We start from the raw sequence: 25,493 nt of genomic DNA, 5'->3' as shown, positions 1-25,493 counted from the left end.
TGGGGGAATTTAAACACAAAAAAAAATTATTCGATATACATGACATGTACAGCCATTGAGAAAAGAATAAACACCCATGCAGCATCATTGAAGGATAGCAAAGTGCAGAAGGAGACCTTTTATTTCTGGGATCTGGGTGTCAAATGGAGAGAGAGAGAGAGAGAGAGAATGTGTGTGTGTGAGTGAGAGAGAGAGAGATGGAGAGTGTGAGTGTCACTGGCTGGTCAGCATTTATTGCCCATCCCTAGTTGCCCCTTGAGAAGGTGGTGGTGAGCTGCCTTCTTGAACCACTGCAGTCCTCCTGCTGTAGGTTGACCCACAATGCCATTAGGGAGGGAATTCCAGGATTTTGACCCAGCGACAGTGAAGGAACAGCGATATATTTCCAAGTCAGGTTGGTGAGTGGCTTGGAGGGGGTGGTGTTCCCATATATCTGCTGCCCTTGTCCTTCCAGATGGAAGTGGTTGTGGGTTTGGAAGGTTTGTGGAGGACATTTGGTGAATTTCTGCAGCACATCTTTTGATCTATCTTGACTGTCGTAGAGCTATCCAATTATACCTAGTCCAAACTCCCCTTCCTTCCACATCACCCTATCCTGTACAAATGTTTCCCCAGTCTGGAAGCTTGGCAGGGTGGATCCTGAGAGGATCTTTTCCGTCAGTGGGAGGACCTAGAACCAGCGGCACCATTTAGAGATAAGGAGTCTCCCCTTTAAGATGCAGGTAAGGAAGAATTTTTTTTATCCCCCTCTCACACACAACCATTAGTCTTTGGAACAGAAACAGAAGTTGAAGAGCCTTCCCACCCAGACTCATTCCCCTAATTTCCAGGGTCTAACTCACCTAGCCTAAACATCCCTGAACACTGTGGGACAATTTAGCATGGCCAATCCACCCCAACCTGCACATCTTTGGATGTGGGAGGAAACCGGAGCACCCGGAGGAAACCCACGCAGACACAGGGAGAATGTGCAAATTCCACACAGACAGTCGCCCGAGGCTGGAATCCAACCCGGGTCCCTGGTGCTGTGAGGCAGCAGTGCTAACCACTGAGCTACCATGCCGCACGGTTGTGATGGAGAATCCTTTACGGTAACCTCAGCCAGCATGGAAATTGAACTCTCACTGTCGGTGTCACTCTGCATCACAAACCAGCTGTCCGAGCTAACATGTACATGCTGTTTATTAAGTAGGTGTTAATGTGTACAATCAGAGACAGCCTGTAGTCTGTTTCTGTTTCCAGTGATTGAATCTGAAAACCATCAAGTCATTCTGAAGTTTCTTTCCCCCCGACCATTGCATGACGAGGGTGGGGGAGGAAGTGCAGTGTGATGCTGACTGCCCATACGCAAGGCCAAGCGAATATTTTGAACCTGCCAACTTGCCATGCGCTTCAGAAGAGGAAATATGTTTCCATCACAAAGTAAGGTCTGAAAATTAACATGAATAAAATCTTCCTCAAAAATGTGACACCTTGTTGAGAACACCACATCAGCCAGTTTTTAAAAATATTCTTTCACAGGATAGTGGTGAGACTAGCGTCAGTTACACTGGAACTGAATGGCATGCTAGACCATTTCCCTGGGCAGTGAAATTATCAACCACAATTCTGTGGGTCTGGAGTCACATCGAGGCCGGATTGGGTGAGGATGGCAGTTTCCTTCCCTAAAGGATATTAGTGAACCAGATGGAATTTTTTTACAATGATGAATGATTGTTGTCATGATCACCATTACTGAGACTAGCTTTTCAATTTCAGATGTATTAACTGAATTCAAATCCTACCAAATACAGCCATGGGATTTAAACAAATATCCAGCCAGTAACATAAAACTTAGAACAGGCCCTATGGCCTACCATGTCTGTGCTGACCACGATGTCATTCTAAACTAATCCCATCTACGTGCACAGGTCCGTATCCCTCTGTTCCCTGCCTGGTCTTGTGTCTGTCTAAATGCATCTGAAATGTTGCTATTATATCTGCTTCAACCACCTCCCCTAGCAGCACGTCTCAGGCAGCTGCCACCCTCACACACCTTCTTTAAACTTATCCCCACCTCTCCTTAAACCTAGGCCTCCTAGTCTTTGACATTTCCACTCTGGGAAAAAAGACTCTGATTATCCACCCTATCCACATCTCATAAATTTTATATACTTCTGTCGGGTTGCCCCACAGCCTCTGACACTCGAGCAAGAACAATTCAAGTTTATCCAAACCTCTCCTTATAGCTAATACACTCCAATCCAGGCACCATCCTGATAAACCACTTCAACACCCTCTCCAAAGCCTGCACATCCTTCCTATAGTGTGGCAACCAGAACTGCACACAATACTCTAAATGTGGCTGAACTAAAGTTTTTGCAGCAGCAACATAACTTGCCAACTTGTATACTTGCCCTGACTAGTGAAGGCAGCATGCCATGTGCCTTCTTTCCCACTTTTATCCACTTGTGTTACCACTTTCTGGAAGCTATGGACTCGCACCCCGAAATCCTTGTGTATATCAATGCTGCGAAATGTTCTGCCATTTACTGTATACTTCGCTCTTGCATTTGGCCCTCACTGTGGATCCCCAACTGTCAAAAAAACTTTGTCTCCTTTCCAAGGATTCCAAATTCTTCACTTTCAAACAGGCAGCTTTTGAATTCCCTCGAAAGCCATTCAATAACAGACTGCCTCAAATGATCAGACGTGTCCAGATAGGGGAGACAATGGCCTTCTGGTATAATCGCTGGACTGTTAATCCAGAAACCCAGCCCCGGGTTCAAGTCCCACCATGGGAAACGTTGAAATTTGAATTCAATAAAAATGTCTGGAATTAAAGAATGTAATGATGACCATGAATCCATTGTCAACTGTTGGAAAAACCCATTTGGTTCACTAATGTCCTTTAGGAAAGGAAACTGCCATCCTTACCTGGTCTGGCCTACGTGTGACTCCAGAGAAATGTGGTTGACTCTCAACTGGCCTCTGGGCAATTAGGGATGGGCACTAAATGCTGCCTAGCCAGCAACATCCTCATCCCATTAATGAATAACTATCCTTTCCTGGAACTAGGCTTCGCCCTAAATTCTGGAAACAGTAGTCCAGCAGCTACTCATGGCCTCAATTCCAGCTTCATTGCAAACAGATAATTTCACCAAACTCATACTGCATCTGGGTTTCTCCAAACTCCAATCTCGCTGAGCTACACCAAGCATATACTACTTGTGGACTTCCTTCAGCCCTACTGTCAGCTACCCTGAACTAGTTATGGTTTACAGGGTTCTCCTGAGCCTCCACAGTTCCAGGACCTTCCCTCATCTTCCCTGGACTCCTCCGAGTCCTAACTCTTCAGCTACAGCAGCATCCTTTACAGGATAAAGTCTCCAACCCCTGCTCCTTGGTACTTGACTGGCTAGCAGCCGAAAGGTACCAATCTTCTGCCTCTCCCCTTCCTCTGACTCACTCTCTAAAACTGACTGCTCAGTAACACTTGAGCTGTTCTAAGTGGCAATAGGGAGGATGCTCCCGATGGCTGGGGAGTCCAGAATTGGGGGTCACCATGTAAAGATACAGGGTAGGCCATTTAGGACGGAGGTGAGAAGGAATTTCTATGGAATTCTCTGCCACAGAAAGCAGTTGAGGACAAAATGTTGAACATTTTCAAGGAGTTAGATATAATCCTTGAGGCTAAAGGGATCAACGGGTATGGGGAATAAAACGAGAGCAGGGAAATGAGCTGGATAATCAGCTGTGGTCATACCGAGTTTTAGAATAGCATCATGTCGGCACAGACATGGTGGGCCAAATGGCCTGTTCCATGTTTGAACGGTGGCGCAGTCTCAAAAGGCTGAATGACCTATTCCTGCTCCTAATTTTAATTATTTTTACATAGTGAAAACTTGGCAACAAGTCCCACCCTTGTTCCTAAACAGGATTGGAAGTAGCAGCCATTGAAATATTATATGTTCCCTGAATGTCACAATCGTCCACACGCACACACATATATACAGTAAATAATAGCTACAAAATGAACATTAATTTTGTCATGCAAGAGAATCAATTCTAAAACATACCAACAGCTAGAGGCAATTGTAGCTAACAGTTTTCTTTTTAACAGCAAAGGCCATAGGGAGATTTTATAGAGCTGTTTAAAATCATTTTTGATTCAGTCGGTACACAGAAACTGTTTTCAATGGCTGAAGGAAATGGGTTGAAGAACCACAGGTGACAGGAATAAACACTTCCTCTTGCAGCAAGTGTTTAGGAATTGGAATGCATTAGCTGATCAGGTGACGGATACAGATGTGGCACAATGATAGTGTCCCTACCCCTGGACCTGGAGGCCTGGTTTCATGTTCCACCTGCTCCAGAGGTGTGGAATTACATCTCTGAACAGGTTGATTAGAAAAGTAGGTTAAATTTTAAAAAGAAGGGATTTGTATAAAAACATGAAATAGAAATTTAAAAATCACAGGGATATATAGAGGAAAGAGGAGGACAGTGGAACTGAATGAATTCAGCACAGCCTGAGGTGGGGAGGGGTGGGGTGGTGCTGAAAGGACTCCTTCTGTGCTGTTTTAGTCTCTGATTCAATGATTGTAACCTGCCAACACAGCTTTAGAAGAGGGTTCACTGGAGCTGGTGGAAAGGTTGGTCTCAGTGAGAACAGTTTTCGGTCCTGTATCTGCAAATGGTCTCAGCACAGGGCAGCACAAAGGTGACAAAGAGGAAGGAATCACTGAAGGACCTCACTGGACGGGCAGGAGGAGGAACCATTGCACGAGATGTTCGGATTGGGCACTGCTGCCTCACAGCGCCAGGGACGCTGGTTCGATTCCACCCTCGGGCGACTGTCTGTGCAGAGTTTGCACGTTCTCTCCGTGTCTATGTGGGTTTCCTCCGGATGCTCCGGTTTCTTTCCACAGTCCAAAGATTAGGTGGATTGCCCATAATGTCCAGGGATTTGCAGGCTAGGTGGATCAGCAGGGTTACAGGGATAGGGGTGGATCTGGTTGGGATGCTCTTTGGGGCCAAATGGCCTGCTTCTGCACTGTAGGGATTCTGTGAAATGGAAAGAGCCACATATGGACAGTGGAGATGAGGTAATGCCGAAGAGTAACACAGTCACCCCAACCCCCTCAAATACCAAAGAGTAGCAGCAGGGACGAAAGGAATAGTTAATCCCAAAATGACATGGGACCATAAATATCTTACCTTCCGAATCTGATATGACAGTAGGATCACGAAAAGTACATTTCTGATTAGAGGTGTGAGTTCCATTTCCTGTGTATATAATATTAAAAAAAAAGCATTTCAGCAGTTTCTTCACAATTCAATGTTTGAAGTTAATATTGGTACCAGCAGATACACAGAAGGAGGAGAACATTTGACACGCTGAGCTCAGCGTTTCTTCTCAAATATTTTCCAATGTTGTCTTCTCTCCCTTACCTGGTGGAATATCCAACTCCTGGTGATGCTTTGGACAAGGCATGCTCCTGATATTAGGCCTAAAGGTTTATCCTTTTACCAGTTTAAAGGAAATAAGGATGTGCATTTATAGAGCGCATTTGATGGCCCCAATGCGCTTTACAGTCAGCTTCAAGCACTTTTTAAAAAGGTATTGCCACCATTGCAATGCAGCCAATTCCTGCACAGTGAAATCCCACAAACAATAATCTGAGAAATGACCAGGTAACCAGATCTAGTGATGCTTGTTGAGAGATTAACTTCAGCTATGATTCGGGCTGGAGGGCACTACCGTTAGACCTGAGAGCACTGTCCTGCCATTGTGTGGTTAAAAATGGCATTTTGCTGTACCCCATGTTCCCTCCGCCCGCTCTCAGTCACCTGCTAAGGCTGAAGGGTCTCGAGTCTCACTGAAACTCTGTGTATCATCAGGCATCAGAGTCAACTCAGTGTGGAGCTGGAGGAACACAGCAGGTCAGGCAGCATCAGAGAAGCAGGAAAGTCCACGTTTCGGGTCAGGACCCTTCTTCAGAACACTCTCTGAGTGGCGTATCTCCAGAATCTGCAGTTCTTGCTATTTACCAGCAGGGGTCAGCCTTGTGTCCATTCTTGCCTCACATTACCTGCAGGTTTAGCTACAAGATGTCAGGGAAGACCCTGCAGGAGCTCCAGTGGCCCAGTAGGAACAGAGAGAGCTCAGCATTGATGGCTGCTATGGAGGAGATTGTTATATCTCATTCTTCTGTATTCATCCACAGGGGGGCACCGAGTGGGCACCAGTGGTTCCCATCTCAAGTTGGCTGGAGAAGGTAGTGGTTAGCTGCCTTTTTGAACTTTGTAACAATTTGCTACAATTGAGTGGCCATTTCAGAGAGTAATTAAGAGTCAACTCCTTTGCTGTGGGCCTGGAGTCACATGTAGGCCAAAGCAGGTAAATACAGCGGATTTCCTCCCCTAAAAGAACATTAGTGAACCAGATTGGTTTTTACAACAATGGCAGGGGTTACATGGCCATTGAGTTTTATTGAATTCAAGTTTCACCAACTTCCATTGGTTGAACTCATGTCCTCAGACTAATAACTGGGGTTCTGGATTATGAATCTAGTGATGTTACTCCCACATCACCACCTCCCCTGATTATTGGATCAGGAAATAAGAAACACACAGTGTCATTGTTTTCCCTGTTGACAAATGAGCAGTATATCCCTTCTCAATCTGCAAAGAAGCTGGTTTGAATCGGATTAGCTCCAGCACCAATAATGAAAACTCCTGATGCACCATCGACAAAGAAGAAAAAAGTGATTGTGTCACAAGTCTGGCTATCTTGCCCTAATCATAAAGAACAACACATAGAAACCCAATCAGGTGCTGAGCTCATTGACAAATGTAAGGTTACAGTTTCTGAAGTTAACCATGCAGACCTATCTGCCCTCATGTATGTCCATGTTCTACAACATGGAAGCAGGCCATTTGGCCCATCACCAACCCTCCAAAGAGCAGCTCACCCAGATCCGCCACATCCTTGTAACCCTGCATTTCCCATGGCTAACCCACCTAGCCTACACATCCCTGGACACTATGGGGCAATTCAGCGTGGCCAATTCACCTTTGGACGGTGAGAAGAAACCAGAGCACCCAGAGGAAACCCACACAGACTCAGGGAGAATGTCTGTGTGGAGTTTGCAAAGTCACCCAAGGGTGGCAGTGAACCTTGGTCCCTGGTGCCGTGAGGCAGTGGTGCTAACCACTGAGCCACCGTGCTGCCATTCCAAGTGGAACATTTCCAGCTAGCTGGCTCATGGATACTATAAAGGTGGTGTTAAATTAACGAAACCTCAAATCGATTTTGATTCAGTTCAGAGGATTACCTCACCTTGAGAAAAGTGCCACTTTGGGAAATTCAGAGGGGTGTCAATCAGCCTCTCAATCTCAACTCTCTGCAGTTATCAGCATGCCACACACCCCCATCTCTTTGACCAAAACTTTGGCCACCTGCCCTGACTCCCCTCCAGCGGCTCGGCTGTTCCATTTTTGATCATCAGTCCTCCTGCAAAATTCTTTTGGACGTTTCATTCAGTTAAAGAGGCTACATAAGTGCAAGTTGTTGTTGTTGCTGCTGCCCAACACTCTCTGCTCAGACATGAAGGGTGTGCCAAATTATTTTGCAGACCGCTTGCATGCTTTTGAAGCGCGATCGTGGCTGAAAAGTAGAAGACGTGACAGGCAATGTGTGCACAGCAAGATCCCACACATCAGCCTCGGGGCAAATGACTAGACCATTTTCTTTCTTCAAGAAAATAAAAGAAGCGAGTGATCTTGGAGTGGGTACAGATATTGGCCCAGAGAAATTTCCCACGCTTGGGTCAACGGCCAGGTTACAGGAACTGCATGCACATTCCCTGACAGAATGGTTTTCTACAGAAACGTACCTGGGATGACCTGGAGCTCCATGGTGCCGTACACAGTCAGCTCGACTTTCGGGTGGTGTGCGTTTGGCTGTGATCGGTGTAGCTCGTGCACCACGCAGCAGTAAACGCCCTCGTCATCTGGGACCAGGTTACTGAGGCTGACCCAGAACACACCCTGGTGATTGGAGTTCATGTAGACCCCTCGGCCCTTGTTCGGATTGTGGTTCTCCCACATGACCGTGGTGTTACGGATGTGCATCCTCTCCTTGCACAGAGCGTTCTTGCTGCGGCTGTAGTACCAAAGCTTGGCCAAGGAATCATGCCTGTTCTTGAGGTGTCCAGAAAGGCTGCAATTAAAGGTAACATTCACCCCCTCGGGACACATGTAGACCATGTGGTCGCTTGAGACCTTCAGCACTGTCGCCTGAGCTGCAGAGAGAAAAAGGCGTGCATCAAATCCAGGATCAAGAAAGACAATTTGATAGCATTTATCAATGCCGAATACCCCCCAAATCAACGTCCTGGGGGTTACAACCAGGAGATGAACTGGACTTATCATATAAATACTGGGGCTACAAGGTCAGAGGTTAGGAATCTTGCAGCAAATAACTCACCTCCTGACTCCCCAAAGCCTGTCCACAAGACACAAGTCAGGAGTGTGATGGAATACTCCCCACTTGCCTGGATGGGTGCAGCCCCAGCAACACTCAAGAAGCTCGAAACCATCCAGGACAAAGCAGCCGCTTGATTGGCACCACATCCACAAACGTCCACTCCCTCCACCACCGACGCTCAGTAGCAGCAGTGTGTACCATCTACAAGATGCACTGCAGAAATTCACCAGCCTCCTTAGACAGCACCTTCCAAACCCACGACCACTTCCATCTAGAAGGACAAGGGCAGCAGAGACATGGAACCACCCACAACTAGCGAGTTCCCCTCCAAGCCACTCATCATCCTGCCTTGGAAATATATCACTGTTCCTTCGGGGTCACTGGGCCAGAATTCTGAAACTCCCTCCCCAACAGCATTGTTGGTTAATTTACAACACGTGGACTGCAGTGGTTCAAAGGAGATAACTCACGACCACCTTCTTGAAGGCAAGTCGGGGCAGCCAATAAATGCTGACCCACCCAACAATGCCCACATTCCCTGAAAGAATTAAAAGTGCAGCCTGTTCCATTGGGAGACAGTAAGAACTGTCGATGCTGGAGTCTGAGATAACACAGCGTGAAGCTGGAGGAACACAGCAGGCCAGGCAGCACCAGAGGAGCAGGAAAGTTGATGTTTTGGGTCGGGAGTGGGTTGTTGTGGTGTGTTAGTGCTCCAGGCATACCTTTCTTCACCGATTTCCATCTTGATTCAACTTGCGTTGAAATTATAATCCCAGTTGTGCTTTCCAGGAGAAAGTATGGAAAGACTTGCATTTATATAGCACCTTTCACAACCTCAGGACAGACCACAGCACTTAGTAGCTGATGAAATACTTCTGAAACATGGTCACCATTCTAATGCCAACAGAAGCCAATTTGTACAAAGCAAGCTGTCACAAGCTGCACTGCTGTAATGAGATTTCTTTCAATCACAGGGATGAGAGATAATTCTTGGTCAGGAAACTGGTCTGAGCAGGCTGTGAGAACTGTTACATCCACACAAGGCAGGAGACCAGGCCCTGGTTTGACGTGACTCAGCTGCAAGATGGCACCCCCCTGACAGCGCGGTGCAGCCTCAGCACAGTTTTGCAAATATCAGCTGAGGTTATTGTCCCGCAGCCTCGGCAGACTGGGTATTGAGCACATAACGTACTGAGTCAGAGTTGACAGGCAATGGGCAGAGGGCAGCAGATGGTACGAGAGATCAGTGCATGCTGCCTCGCTCCAAATATCCACTTGCCATCTAGGAGTGACGTCTGTGATCAGGGCCTCCATCCGTGGCCAATCTTTGATCACCGCAACTGTGCAGCATCACCTCCGTCCCCTCAGGGTTGGGCAGCACAGTGGCTCAGTGGTTAGCATTGCTGCCTCACAGCAGCAAGGACCCAGGTTCAGTTCCAGCCTCAGGCTGTGTGGAGTGTGCACGTTCTCCCCGTGTCTGTGCGGGTTTGCTCCGGTTTCCTCCCACAGTCCAAAGATGTGCAGGTTAGGTAGACTGGCCACGCTAAATTGCCCATAGTGTTCAGGGTAGGTGGGTTAGCCATGGGAAATGCAAGGTTACAGGGATAGGGTAGGGCATGTGGGTCAGGTTAGGTTGCTGTTTGGAGGGTCAGTGCAGATTTAATGATCTCTATCTGCACAGTAGAGCTTTGATGATCCTATAAACAGGCAGGTCTTACAGAATGCTCAGTGTTGTGAGGCTCCCACATGAAGAAAGAATCAGACTTTAACCTCTACTCCAATCTCCAGTTGTGCTCCAATCTGTGAAACCTCACACTCGATGCTTCACCTGGTTTTGTTTGAAAAATAGAATGTTGATTGATACACTGTTGATCGTTTCCAACTTTCAGCATTTGTCAAATGCTTCACAGCAAATGACATTCTTTGCCGTTGTTGGAAGGTGGGTAACATGACAGTCACACAGCAAGATCCCATGCATATGATCCTGGGGATAACTCACCTGCTCTTCTCAGAGCACGCTGACAGGAGAGTTCTAGCAATGAAGCTAAGCTGAGCTGACCTGTCAATGCTTCCATCTTCAAAACACCTAACATGCCTTGTGAGCCTCTTCCTGGAAAGAATGGCACACTGTGTCCAGATTAGAAGAGGGAATAAAAAAGTATTTTTGTAGAAAATCTCCCAGAGTTCGCATTTACTTGTCTTTGCTTAGAACACAAGACATAGGAACAGAATTAGGCCACTTGGCCCATTGAGTCTGCTCCACCATTCAATCATGGCTGATATGTTTCTCAACCCCGTTCTCCCACCTTCTTCCTGTAACCCTTGATCTCCTTACCAATCAAGAGCCTCTCTCTCTCTCTGTGTTAAATATACTTAATCACTTGGCCCCCACAGCACCTCTGCAGGAATGAGTTCCACCGATTCACCACCCTCTGGCTGAAGAAATTCCTCCTCAATTCAGTTCTAAAAGGGTCAGTCCTTCACTCTGAGGCTGTTCCCTCAGGTCGCAGTCTTTCCTATTAACAGAGACATCTCCATGTCCACTCTATCCAGCCCTCTCAGTATTCTGTAAGTTTCAATGAAATCCCCACCTCATCCTTCTAAAACTCCATCAAGTACTGACCCAGAATCCTCAACTGCTCCTCCTTTGTCCCAGGGAGCATTCCTGCAAACCTCCTCTGGATCTCCTCCAAGGACAGCACATCCTTCCATAGATACAAGGCCCAAAACTGCTCACAATATTGCAAATGTGGTCTGACCAGAGCCTTATACACCCTCAGCAGTATATCTCTGCTGTTGTATTCTAGCTCTCTCAAAATTAATGCTAATGTTGCATTTGCCTTCCTAACTGCCAACTGAACCTGCATATTAACCTTAAGAGAATTCAGAACTAGAACTCCCAGGTCCCTTTGTGCTTCAGATTTCAGAAGCCTTTCCCTATTTAGAAAGTTCTATTCTTCCAACCAAAGTGCTTAGCTCTGTTGCCCATTTAATGAGTCATTCTGTTTTGCTGAATTCAACTCAAGTCTGTGTAGGTTTCCTCCCATAGTCTAAAGATATGCAGGTTAGAATGGATTGGTCATGCTAAATTGGCCCATAGTGTCCATGGACGTGCAGGCTAGGTGGATTGACCATTGGAAATGTGAGTTTACAGGGATAGGACATGGCATGGGCTGGGTAGGATGCTCTTCGAAGGGTCAATGTGGACTCAGTGAGCCAAATAACATCTTTCCGCACTGTAGAGAGTCGATGGTTCCATGACTAAATAGAGGTGCAGAGCCAGGCAACGTGTGGTCCTTGCATAATGTGGATACCATTGTGGTTCACTGTGGATATAGCTGCAGCAAGGGTTGGTTGCTTGAGGAACTCGGGCTCAGAGATGATAATCTGGGATCTAGTCTTCAAACACTGCGACATATCATGGAGGAGTAGACTGTTTCAGGAGACAAACACCCCTTAAATTAACTACCCTGAATTCAGTCAGTGGCGAAGCACAGGAGGATGTGACAAATGAGCGAGGCAGACAGAGGGATTCAAGAGGTAGCAATGCAGGAGCATTAGCCCTCGTCCTTGTACAAATAGTCAGGATACTTGCTCCCTGTATGGAGGATGAGCAAACTGACCATAGTATCATGGTACAATTCAAGTGGCAGAAGGAAGAGGAGAAACTCGGAGTTGGAGGGGAAAGAGTCAGCTGTAGTGGTTCACATGATGTGGAGGTGCCGGTGTTGGACTGGGGTGGACAAGGTCAGAAATCTTACAGCACAGGTTATAGTCCAACAGGTTTATTGCAAGCTTTCGGAGCGCCGCTCCTTCATCAGATGACGAAGGGGCAGCACTCTGAAAGCTTGTGATTTCAAATAAACCTGTTGGACTATAACCTAGTGTCGTGGTTCGCAGGGGTACAAAGACTTTAGGGAGAACAAGGAATGAGGTTCTGTTGAGGGAATGTGTGCGGCTAAGGAGCAATTAAATGGTCAAACAGATGATGGGCTGTTTATAACAACTGCATTGTGCTACATGAAGTGTACGTGAAGTTCCGCCAAGAAACTGTTTGATATAAATTTCAATTGATTTAAAAAAAAAGCATGACCTGCATTTATTTGCTGTTGAGGAGGGTCATTTGTAGGTTGGCAGATGCTTGTAAGTTCTTGGCTTGTGGTCAGGAGAAGGAAATGGCTGCTTTCTTCTTTCACTGACTAATACATGTAGCACATTGACCTGGCACTGGTCCATTGCCTCCCCATCCCATGTTATTTGCATGTACAGTTACTGAAGACTGACTCGTGGCATCAAGTGTTGCCATTGCATCATTTCATGTGGTAGCCCCTTGTTGTCCCAGGCTAAAATCTGTTGCAAAGAAGCTTTCTGCAGCAATTAATTATTGAGAACACAAATCAACAAGCAAAATGTAAGGTTGGAGTGCACGTAGCAATGACAGAGCCCATTCAAGCCATTCCCACTGCTGCTCATTGTCCAGTTAATCCCACTTTCCTGTACTTTCTCCATTTTGCCTTCAAGCATCAATAGAATCTCTACAGTGTGGAAGCAGGCCATTCAACCAATCGAGTCCACACTGACCCTCCAAAGAGCATCCCACCCAGACCCACCCTATAACCCTGCATTCCCCTGGGCTAATCCTGCACATCCCTGAACACTATGAGGCAGTTTGGCGTGGCCAATCCACCCGAACCTGCACACCTTTGGACTGTGGGAGGAAACTGGAGCACCTGGAGGACACGGGGAGAATGTGCAAACTCCACACAGACAGTTGCCCGAGGGTGGAATCGAACCTATGAGGCAGCAGTGCTAACCACTGAGCCACCGTGCCACCCAGTCATCCAGTTCTCTTCTGCAAGTCACTATTGAGCCGGCTTCCTGCACCTTTTCAATCAGCACATTGTGTAAAACAAAAAAAATTGACAGGCTTGATAAAATGTGTAGCACAGGAAAAGGCTGTCTCTCGCCTTTTGTCAGTCAATCATCTTGGATCTGTGATAAGATCTAGAAATGTAGGAGCAGAATCAGGCCATTCAGCCCATTCGAGTCTGCTCTGCCAGATTGTAGCTGATCTATTAATCCTCACCTCCGCTTCCCTGTCTTTCCCCATAACCCTGATCCCATTACTGATTAAAAATTTATCTCAGCCTTCAACATAATTAAAAACACAACCTCCACAGACCTCTGTGGTTAAAAAAAAATCCACAGATTCATTACCCTCAGAAGAAATTTCTCTTCATCTCCATTGGAAATGGGTGACTGTTTACTCTGAGATTATCCCCTCTCCTTATTCTAAACTCTTCCTCAGGGGAAAAGCCCCTTCCCTATCTACCCTGTCAAGTCCCCTAAGAATATTAATGTTAAAAAAAACAAAAGAACTGTGGATGCTATAAATCAGAAACAAAAACAGAAATTGCTGGAAAAGCTCAGCATTATTAGGTCACTGAACAGTTCTGAGGAAGGGTCACTCAACCCGAAACATTAACTCTGATTTCTCTCCACAGATGCTGTCAGACCTGCTGAGTTTTTCCAGCAATTTCTGTTTTTGCCCTGAAGAATACAGTGCACTTCAACAAGGTCACCTCACATTCTTCTAAACTCCAATGAGTAAAAGGCCAAAACTACTCAATCTCACCTCATAAGGAAATCCTTCCATATCTAGAATCAGCCTAGTGAGCCTCCTCTGGACTACCTCCAATGTCAGTATATCTTTCTTTAGATAAGGGGTTCAAAACTGTTCACATTTAACAAATACTTGAATGAACACTTGAAGTGTCATAAAATCCCAGGCTATGGGCCCGGTGCGAGAAAGTGGGACTGGTGTAGGTAGTAGTGTGTTTTTGGTAGTACGGACTTTATGGGCCAAAGGTCCTCATCTGTTCTATTTGAATCTTTGATTCACATTATTCTGAGCGACTTCGCATTGTTCCAGTCACTGTTCTGACTAGTGCCTCACATATTTAAAGAAGCTCAGACTCAATATTACTTGCAAGTTTACCCTGAAAATTTATGTTCTCCCTCTTTCGTTGTTTATTAAAACTCATCTAATCCTCTGGTTTACCACTAACCTTTGCCACATAGTATCAAATTGAAAGAAAAACATGCAATTTTTAACTTCCCTCGTTAACCATGATTAGGAAGGGGATAAACCAGAGTCCTCCTTCCTCTCTGGGATATATCTTTGGTGTGAGCTATTGACTGTGTTCTTAAATGTGGTTACCCTGTTTTAGGAAGGATATTGTTAAGCTGGAGAGGGTTCCAAAAAGATTTACCAGGATGTTGCTGGGAATGGAGGATTTGAGTTATAAGGAGAGGCTAAACAGGCTGGGACTTTTATCACTGGAGCATAGGAGGTTGAAAAGTTACCTTATAGAGGTTTATAAAATCATGAGGGGTATATATAAGGTGAATGACAGGTGTCTTTTCCCTAGCGGGGGCGGGAATTTCAAGACTAGGGGCATATTTTTAAGGTGAGAGGAGAAAGATTTAAAGAAAAAAGACAGGAGGGCGTTTTACAGAAACATTTGGAGGAATATGGGCCAAGTGAGGGTATGTGGGACTAATTTACTTTGGGACGATGGATGGCATGGACTGGTTGGACCAGAGCGGTACAACTCTGATGTTGTTGCTCAACCCGTCCTTGCTGCTAAACCCCTTCCAGTCAGTTCTACCCTCATTTCTTTGCGATCTCTGGTGACTGACCTTGCTAACCCCCAGCAATATTTGCCACTGTCTGGCATCGTCACCTTGTCGAGTAAATACAGTTGTTCCGATGACTGTACAGTATCTCCGCACTTCCTTTCATTTCGTCATCAAGTACAGATACATATGAGCTGGTGATGATGGAGTGTTGTGCAGTCTCTATCCCCCTCCCCATCCATCTGATTCATCATTTGCAAACAGTTTGTTCCCTTAATCGGTTTCAAAACATATCCCCATCTTCCTTTCATTGGCCCTTGAAGTGAGAATTTATTCATTCCTGGGAAGTGGGTGTCGCTGGCTGGACCAGCATTTGCTGCCCATTCCTAAGTGTCCTTTGAACCAAGTGCCTTGCTAGGGCCATCCAAGAAGGCAGTTGAGATCAACCACATTACTGTGCGTCTAGAGTCACATGGAGAATAGGCAAGAATGACAGATTTCCTTCCCCAAAAGAACATTAGTCTTTTTACAACAATAATTATGCCCCAGAGAAGAGCTGGAGGCAAAGACCTTATGCATGGAGTTGTTTAATAGTGGGGTGGGGGTCTGGTGCACTGCACCTACCACATGGTGCTGGTTGAGCACAACGCTCTCCTGCTGTTACTACCTGCTGTTGGCAAAATTGGAAGGATTTGCAGACAAGCACCTTCCTTGGCTCTGGGATGGAAACATCCAGACCAGAGACCACAGACCCTGAGCTACATGTTTCCTGATTTTCTTTTCAACTGCGCAGTGCTCCAAGGTGCATATGCAGCAGTAAGTTCCACATATGAAAGTCAATGCATCAGCACGTGGGACCAGCTTAGAGATGAGCTCAGCTCTGAGGCAGGAAGGAGGTGAAATGGTGGTGGGCCAGAACCCCTCTGACATCCTGCTCCATCTGAATTGTGTTCTGGGCAGAAAAGCCCAAGTTCTGGGTGGCACGGTGGCTCAATGGTTAGCACAGCACCAGGGACCTGGGTTTGATTCCACCCTCGGGTGACTGTCTGTGTGGAGTTTGAACATTCTCCCTGTGTCTGCATTGGTTTCGACCAGGTGCTCTGGTTTCCTCCCACAGTCCAAAGGTGTACTTGTTAGGTGGATTGGCCATGGGAAACGTAGGGGTGTGGGCCTGGGTGTGATAGTTTTCGGAGGGTCGGTGTGAACTTGATGGGCTGAATGACCTGGTTTCATTCTACGCTGATGCAGTTAAGACCCTAAAAATGTTCATTGGCAGCCACTTGAGGGTCTGTTCACCAGCTAAGCTCCAATCACTTCAGCCCAGGCACAGCAATGGAGCTCTTGTAGCACAGTGGTAATGTCCCTGCCCTTGGGCATGGGATTCAAGTTAAACGTGAACCTACTCCAGAGGTATATGGTAAGCTGAATAAGTTGATTATGAGACTTCCTTTACAAATTCACCTCCTGTCTGTTTTTATTCTTCAGCTCACACACTAAGCTTCAGCAGCTACTCCACAAATGACAATTAACTTTTAAGATTTCCACAGACACTGCCTCAGATCCAAAACTAAGCAGAACAGTGAAAGGAACCTGTTTGTCCTCCCACTCAGTAAGTACTCAGTTTGTCCTGGCTATGTCACGCTTGGGGGCTAGTGAGAGAAGAAGTAAGATAAACATAGATACTAATGCAGGAAAACAAACTCTACAGTAAATTAATCCCAGAGTCATACTTTCCGCAAGCTGTTTATCTAGGTTTATGAAGTAAAGGGCCAATCTGAATTGCCACATCCAGTACATTTCTGCTGCCAATATTTTATTAAATTCCTATTTTCAAACCTTGCAGCGAGACATGGTGGGTTCGGGTGGAATGTATGTAGGTATGTGTCTGCGCGTGTGTCCGTGTACGTGTAAGTGTGTGCACGCGTGTAAGTAATGCAGTGTGGCACAACCGTGCAATTCTGGGGGAGCATGGCACATGAGGAATTCAAGACAGACATTGGATGGTTATTTGGATAGAAATGGTGTGCAGGGATATGGGGAAAAGGCAGAAGATTGGCACTAAGTGCTGCAGGCACAGTGGGCTGAATGGCCTGTTTTTGCTCCGTAACAATTCTGTGATTCTGCACAGCTGACAATGTCATTGGTGGAATAATCCAGAAGCCTTTGCTCTCGTTCATGATCCCACCGCAGCACCTTGTGAAATTTAATCAACGAATAGAAATCCGGAATTTAAAGCTAGTTTCAGTCACAGCGACTGTCTTGGGAGTCAGAAAACCCATCAGGTTCACTAATGTCCTTTAAGGAAATCTGCCATCCTTACCGGGTCTGACCTACATGTGAATCTTAACTATGCTGTGAAATGGCCTAGCGAGCCACTCAGTTCAAGGGCAATTAGGACAAGGCATTAAATGCTGTTCTTTCCAGCGATGCCCACATCCCATGGATAAATGTTTTAAAAATTGTTCTGTCCATTTAAGTGGTCACAGCAAATCCCACGGCAGTATTCTCCTGAGTGTGGCATTCCAGCTTTGAACATTGCCACTGAAAAGATACAAGCTGTGTGATCGCACGTCATTTGTCCAGATAAAAAATTACAGCAGCTGCACTTTGGAGAGTCTTCCAATGTGAAGTGCTTGGGACATCCCTTAGGACACAGGCAGATGTAATCTAAACTGAAGATCTTGTAGTTCTGTCTGTGACAGTAAAGCCCCTGTAATATACAGACTGCAAACAGTGATCTCAATTCACAATGCTTACACTTGATTAAAATGCCACATCACCTTCACAATGCAGCGCCCTACCTCGGTCCGCCCAAGTGGCGGTTTTGGTATCTCTCATGAATTGGCCCTTTTGAGTATTATTTTTCCCCCACTCTCTAACATAGCATGTAAAAATCCCAGAGAATATAATGTTCAAAGGTTGAAAACAGCAGAGAGAGGAGTGAAGAGACAGCTGGTCCACATCAGTTCATCTGCGTGCCTCATCTCATTTATCTCAACAACAGAAAATAAGAACAGGAGTTGGCCATTCGGCCCATTGAAGTCTGATCATGGATGATCCTCTCTGTCAGTGCCATGCTCTCAATCTCCCTCCACCCCCTGCCCCTTGACACCTTTAGCTTCTAAAAAATCTATCCAATTCTTTCTCAAAGATATTCAGTCACTTCTCCACAGCCTTCTGTGGTAGAGAGTTCCAAAGGTTCACTCTGAGTGTAGAACTTTCTCCTCATCCCAGTCCAAAAAGGCCTGCCTTGTATCCTGGGACTATAATCCTTTGTTCTGGGTCCCCCAGCCTGAGAAAATTTATCCCTCCTTCCAGTCTGTCCAGCCCTGTCAGAATGTTTCAACAAAGTCCCCTCTTCATCTTCTAAATTCCAGTGAATACATACCCAGATGACCCAGCCTCTCCTCATACATCAAACTTGCCATGACAGGAATCACTTACACATCCTCAACAATGAGTATATCTTTTCTTAGGTACAGAGTCCAAAAGTGCACACAATACTCCAGGCATGGTTTTAGCAAGTCCTTTTACACCTGCAGTAAAACATCTTGCTTCTGTCCTCAGTCCCTCTTGCAATGAAGGCCAACATACCTTTCATTTTCGTTAGTAGTTTGCTTCACCTGCGTGCTTGTTGTTAGTAAACGGTATACAAAGATACCCACATCTCTTTGCACATCAACATTTTCCCAATCTACCACCATTTAAATCATACTCGGCCGTTCTATTTATCCAATCAAAGTGGACCAACTTCACATTTATCCACATTACACTGCATCTGGCATGGACTTGACCACTCACTCAACTTATCTAAATTTCTCTGAAGCTTCTTCACGTCCTCCTCACCACTCACAAAACTGCCTTCGTTTGTATTATGAACAAGCTTGTAAATGTTACATTTGATTTCTTCTTCCAAATAGTTGATGAAAATTGTGAATAGCTGGGACACAAGGAGTGAGAGGCTGAATTGCTACTCCTAGTTCTTATATTATGTTTTATTTGTTACATTTGTTTCTGAAATATTAACCATTGCTGATCCAGCCTCATGCATTCTGAAAATGACTCATTTATTTCTACTTTCGGTTTCCGCCTGTAAACAATTCTCCATCCATGTCGCATCTTATCACCAATGCTGTCCGCTTTGATTTTGCATACTAACCTCTTAACGCAGAATTTTATGGAAAGTTTTCTGAAAGTCTGAATACACTACATCCACTGGTTCTCCCTTACCTATTCTACTAGTTACATCCTCAAAACACTCCAGTAGGTTTGTCAAACATGATTTTCCTCTCATAAATCCATATTTTCTTTGTGTAATCCTTTTGGTATTTTCTACATGTCCTGTTATCACATCCTTTATAATTGAGGTCACCACAAAAGGATTCTCCTTCTCAATGTCTCCCGTCATCACCCCCACCAGTCGTTGCCTTCCAATGAGAGAGCAGCCCTATGGTCCTCTGGGACTATGAGACTTAACCTTACTTATAATTTACTCCAGCATTTTCTCTGCTAATGATGATGTTCGGTTACCTGATCTGTAATTCCTGGTTTTCTCTCTCCAACCTTCTCCACCCTCTAAACAGCCAGGATTGCTCCAGAATCTACAGAAGTTTGGAAGATGATGACTAATGTATCCATTATTTCTGTGACCACCAACTTTAAAACCCTCACATGTAGATTAATGGGCACCAGCAATTTATCAGCTTTCGGTCTCATTCATTTCTACAGCATTTTCTTTGTTGCTAATGTTAATCTCCTTCAATTCCTCTTCCCAATAGACCTTGCTTCCCCAGCATTTTGGCGGAGTATTTTTTGTGCCATCTTCCTTGAAAACTACTTTCCTATTTCTTTATTCTCTATGGTCAATTCTCCCAGTTCAGACTGTTTGTCTGCACTAAATCTTTTTTTGTCTTACATACTAACAAAGCTTTTACAGGCCATAGCATCATAGAGTCATAGAGTTGTATAGCAGGGAAACATACCCTTCAGGCCAACTTATCCATGCTGGCCAGATATCCTAAATTAATCTAGTCCCATTTGGCCCACATTCCTCTAAACCCTTCTTAATCATAGACCCATCCAGACACCCTTTAAATGTTGTAATTGTACCAGCCTCCACCACTTCCTCTGGCAGCCCATTCCATAACCACACCACCCTCTGCGTGAAAAAGTTGTCTGTTAGGTCCCTTTTAAATGTCTCCCCTCTCACCTTAAACCTATGCCCTCTAGTTTTGGACTCTCCTACCCTGGAGAAAAGACCTTGACTATTCACCCTATCCATGCCCCTCATGATTTTATAAATCTTTTTCAGGTCACGCCTCAGCCTCCAACACTCCAGGGAAAATAGCCCCAGCCTATTCAGCCTCTCCCTACAGCTCAAACCCTCCAACCCTGGCAACATACTCATAAGTCTTTTCTGAACCCTGTCAAGTTTAACAACATCCTTCATATAGCGGGAGTCCAGATTTGAACACAGTATTCCAAAAGTGCCCTAACCAATGTCCTGTACAGCCACAACATGACCTCCCAACTCCTATACTCGATGCACTGACCAATAAAAGCAAGTGTACCAAATGCCTTCTTCACTACTCTGTCTACCGATAACTCCACCTTTAATGAACTATGAATCCGCACCATTTTTATCTTCATTGTCGGTTAACACTTATACTTTATTTTTCTTCCTCTTAATCAACATCTTGGTCCTGTTTTCTAAACTTCTCCCAGTCTGCAGGCTTGCTACTTTTTCTACCTTTTTATAACTCCTCTTTGGATTTTCTCCTATTCTTAATTTCTTTTGGTAGCCAAGGGTGAGCGACTTTTCTTGTTACACTTTTCTTGCCCAAAAAGATTGCCAAGAGCAGCAGTGATTGTATCAAATGGTGGATCAGATTGGAGGGGTTGAATTGCCTACTCCTGTTCCGAGTTCTTATGTTCTATTTGTTGCATTTGTTCCTTAAATATTAGCTATTTGCCCATCCACCCTTATGCCTTTTAATGAAGTTACTCAGTTTTTTGTAGCTAACTGATAGCAATGTAGTTTCATTTATTTGGATTTAGGATCCCAATTTCTGATTGGATTTCTTCAAATTCCCCAATGAAAATTTTATCGTGTTGTGATCACTTTTGCCCAAAGGTCCTTTCACAACAAAATTACTAATTAACCATTCACATTGCCCAAAACCAAAGCTAGGAGGACCTGTTCCCTAACTGGTTCCTCAATATACTAGTCTAAAAGAACATTGTATACATTCTCCAGGAATTCACCCACCACGTTTTTATTGCTAATGTTCTTGGCCCAGTCTATATATACAATAAAGTCACCGATGATTGTAGGACCCTTGTTGCGTGAATCTCCAAATTCCTGTTAAATACCATCCCCCTACCTCACCACTACTGTTTGAAGGCCTGTGGACAACTCCCGTGAATGTTTTCCACCTCTTGTTGCTTCTTAGCTCTAGCAAATGATTCCACATCTAGATTTCCTGCACCAATATTATTTCTTGCTATTGCACTAGTGTCATCTTTCACAAACCTCTTTTCGAGTTTGCATGTCCTTCCTACAGATTGAGCGCCCTTTGATTATCAGTTCCCAGCCCCAGTCATCTCACAGCAATGTCTCCATCATCATTTCTTACCTGTTTAGAACTATTCATCGGATTACAATATACAACCAATTCATCACCAGGATGAAATCTCTCCACCCCTGCCTACAAATCCTAATTAGCCTTAATTAGTAACCAGTCCCTTTCTAAACTACAGACAAATGAGCTCTCCCCAACTCTGAGCACCTCCTTTAATTCTCCTCCTTTTGGCCTAAGGTTTCAAGTATACTTCTAACCTAGCATGGACAGACACCATCTCCTATTGCTGTCTACCTCTCTCATAATTGCTTTGCAGTTTCCCTCAAATAGCTGTGGCTGTCACATTAGTCAAGAACACAGGATTGTGTCAGTATGGTTAAAGAGGTGGCTTTTGGGCTAAGTTGACCCCTCACAATAAATCCTAGACCTCAAGGGACCAGTGTGATATCATGGAGACCTAAGATCTATCCATCAACTTATCAGACTTCCAAGTGAATGTACATAATATTCTCAAATTTTGTTGGATCTATTGGCACCCAATAGATCATTCCTTTGTAACTTGAAATAAATAATGCATGTAAGTAATTGACGAATGAATGTCTTAGAACAACCTGTATCTAATTAAACTGCCAACAGTCATCTTTAGGCTGCAGACTCTTATGGTACAGTGGTAGTGTTCCCATCTCTGAGCCAGGAACTCTGGTGTTAAGTCCCACCTGCTGCAGGTGTATGTTGTAACAGCTGTGAGTAGGTTGATTAGAAAACATCATGTCTAGACTGCAACAAATAACAGTGATGGTTGCGCAGTCAGACATTGCAGCTGTTTTGCTCAGAGTGAGCTCCATTAAACAGGAATGTAATGCAAGACCCAGCTCCTCCCTTGTCTTTTGGCAGCATCGAGGGAAAGAGGAATGTTGGCAGCTTAAGCTGTTTTCAATTTTCCAAGAGTTTGGTGATTTCTCAATTTGGAAGAGAAGGTGGAGGATGCCATTCAGCCCCTCAAGCCTATACTGCCATCCCCTCAAATCATGTCTGGACAAACCCCCAGCTTCACTGCTCGTGACCCCTTGATTCCCTTATCCCAGAAAACTCTACCAGTTGCTGAGCTCCATTTAATTGGCAGATTCTTGAAAAAGAGGGTTCCAGATTTCCCCAACCCTAGAACTGCAGCATTTTTCAATTTCATTCGGGAAAGCCAACCTTGGATTTAAAGGGCAGATCCTGTTGTTCTTAATTTACCCCGCCAAAGGAACATTAGTATGCCATCACATCCTTCTAGCATTTTAAACACCCTGCCAAATAATTTAATCCCACCAGTGTTCAGCGTTGATTGGAAGGATAAAAACATGAGCTGTACATTTTAGTAAAATTAGCAAATTGCATTGATTAAAATGCCCTGCAGACACCTAAGGGGGGTGAACAGTGACAGCAAACCTGGAGGGGAGTCCAAATCCAGACTGATGCCCTGTCCCGACCACTTCCCAGCAACAGCTGATACCCAGTGTGGGGCTCTGCATTGCTTTGGAACCAAGGGGGAGTTTGAGCAGGGGAACCCTAGTGCTTGGGCAGTTTGGTACACTGCAGCCTGGGAAGGTTCTTGGAAGCTAAATGTCTATGCACACACCAGCCTCTGATGAGACAGATGGCAGCCAGAGAGACAGCAAAGAACACAAAGTTGGCTATTTAACCAGCAATGACTTTTTTAAAATGAATTGACAGCATGTAGGCATTGCTGACTCAGTCAGCATTTAGGGCCATCCCTAATTGCCCCTTAAGGTGCAACAGCGTGATGGATGACCAGTTCATCTACTTTCAGGGAAGACTGTGGACCTGCACATATTGATTTCTTTGTTTAGGATGAAGCAAAGAACTACGGATGCTGGAAATCTGAAACTAAAACAGTAAGTGCTGGAGAAACTCAGCAGGTCTGACCATCTCTGTGGAGAGAAAGCAGAGTTAATGATTCTGAAGTTCACTTCTCAGAACTGAAGTTCCGAAGAAAGGTGACCGGACCCAAAAAGTTAACCCTGCTTTCTCTCCAAAGAGGCACCAGACCTGCCGAGTTTCTCAAGCACTTTCTGATTTCGCTTGATCCCAAGGCTGCGGAGCATCCGAATACACCAGAAGACAGGCAGGACAGGATTTAACTTGTTGTCCCTCACTACTGAGCATCACCACACCTCAGGTGAGGGGAGAGGTTAGGAAGGAGAGTCCTTCATGGTATTCTCTGCCAGTGATGGGAATTGAACCCACACTGTTGGTTTCACTCTGCATTGCGAGTAAAACACTGTACACCAGCAGACGTAGACCCACAACCTTCTGATTCAGTGACTAATGAATCCGCCAGGTTGATGCAGGGGACTGTGTCAAATGTGTACTGATGTCACAAGGGGAAATGGTGAATCATCCCTGGGTTATGAGATAAGATCTCCAAACCCAACCAGCCCCCTCCCACACACACACACACACAGAGGAAAGATCACAGCATCAGATCAGGATTGCACTCAGTCTTAACATTAACCCCATGAGCTGCACTTTATTTTAAATAGTTCAGGACCACAGAATTCCTGATATGCTATGATCCCTAGAAAGACACAGAGAGAGAGACACACACAGAGAGAGACAGAGAAATTGAGAGATGGGATGTAAGTAGATGCAAAAGCATTGACCAGGCAAAAATACTGAAAGGATTACTCTGGTGTGAGACCAGCAGCTGTAGATTGGGAAACAGAGTCAACAAGACCATTAATACTATGCACAAGGTAAAGTCACCATAGTGCCAGAGGGCCATAGGGCTGCTGTCTCATTAGAGAGAGAGACAACTGGTGTGGCTTAACCTGAGGGCCATTGTGTCTCAAGCGAGGGGAGAGATTGGGGGGGAGAATCTTTCACGGTCATTTCAGCTGGTGCAAGAATTGAATCCACGCTGTTGGCATCACCCTGTATCGCCAGTAATGCCCTGTACACCAGCTGAAAGCTTGGCACGTGCGTGAATGCAACACACGTTTTGACTCATAGTTTATTGTTTAAAATGCTTGGCTGACTGTTCTCTCACCATTTTGTTTTATAACACTCATGAGAAAAGGTGCCTTGGGATGTTTTATTACATTAGAGGCACTATATGAATGCAAGTTGTTGAAATTGCTCCAAACATTTTCAGAATGTCTTCCTGATTGTCAATAATTCTTTCTCACAGGATTTGCTCGTAGGTAATTCCTATTTCTGTATACTGATTCCAAAGGAAAAGGCTTTGGGTTGTTAAATCCGCACAATAATTTCACTCAACGAGCCCAGCATAAACAGATTTCTGAAACCTCCTTTACCCGTAGTGCTCACAATGCTGCCAGTTAGATATGGTGTTTGTACGATAGTGAAAGAATTCATGGGAGTCAGTTGTACAAAAGAACATTTCAGAAATGTCTATCCAAAAGCAGGGATTTATTTCTGCTCAATATGTCTTTGTGTCGGAGACTGAGCCCAGCACATGGGCAAACACTAACCTTAATCTGCTTCTTTTGAGTATTCCCTACTTGTTATTTTGACCATTCATAATGAGTTCAAGGCAGAGGTCTCCTTGAAAGCCCGAACACACAATGTTCTGTTTCTAAAAACCAAAGGAACTGCAGATGCTGTAAATCAGGAACAAAAACAAAGTTGCTGGAAAAGCTCAGCAGGTCTGGCAGCATCTGTGAAGGAGAAAATAGAGTTAACGTTTCGGTTCTGGTGACCCTTCCTCAGAACACAGAACATTCTGAATGTTCTGTGTTCTGAGGAAGGGTCACCAGAACCGAAACGTTAAC

General features: G+C 45.0%; 1 protein-coding gene across 2 annotated transcripts in view; it reads right to left on the bottom strand.

Moving 5' to 3' along the window:
* Window positions 1–25,493, bottom strand: part of vsir (V-set immunoregulatory receptor) — a 57,363-nt gene that overhangs the window by 15,004 nt on the left and 16,866 nt on the right. For both annotated transcript variants that reach the window (XM_048616341.1, XM_048616340.1), the window contains 2 exons: window positions 7,881–8,288; window positions 5,200–5,268 (listed from right to left, as the gene is read on the bottom strand). In XM_048616341.1, coding sequence (XP_048472298.1) covers window positions 5,200–5,268; window positions 7,881–8,253 — 442 coding nt within the window. In that variant the 5' untranslated portion in view covers window positions 8,254–8,288. The remainder of the gene's footprint in view (window positions 1–5,199; window positions 5,269–7,880; window positions 8,289–25,493) is intronic.

This window comes from Rhincodon typus, chromosome 34, assembly GCF_021869965.1.
Source record: "Rhincodon typus isolate 14 chromosome 34, sRhiTyp1.1, whole genome shotgun sequence".
Classification (NCBI taxonomy): Eukaryota; Metazoa; Chordata; class Chondrichthyes; order Orectolobiformes; family Rhincodontidae; genus Rhincodon; species Rhincodon typus.
Note: the sequence above shows the minus strand (reverse complement) of the source record. Positions and strands in the feature narration are given on the sequence as shown.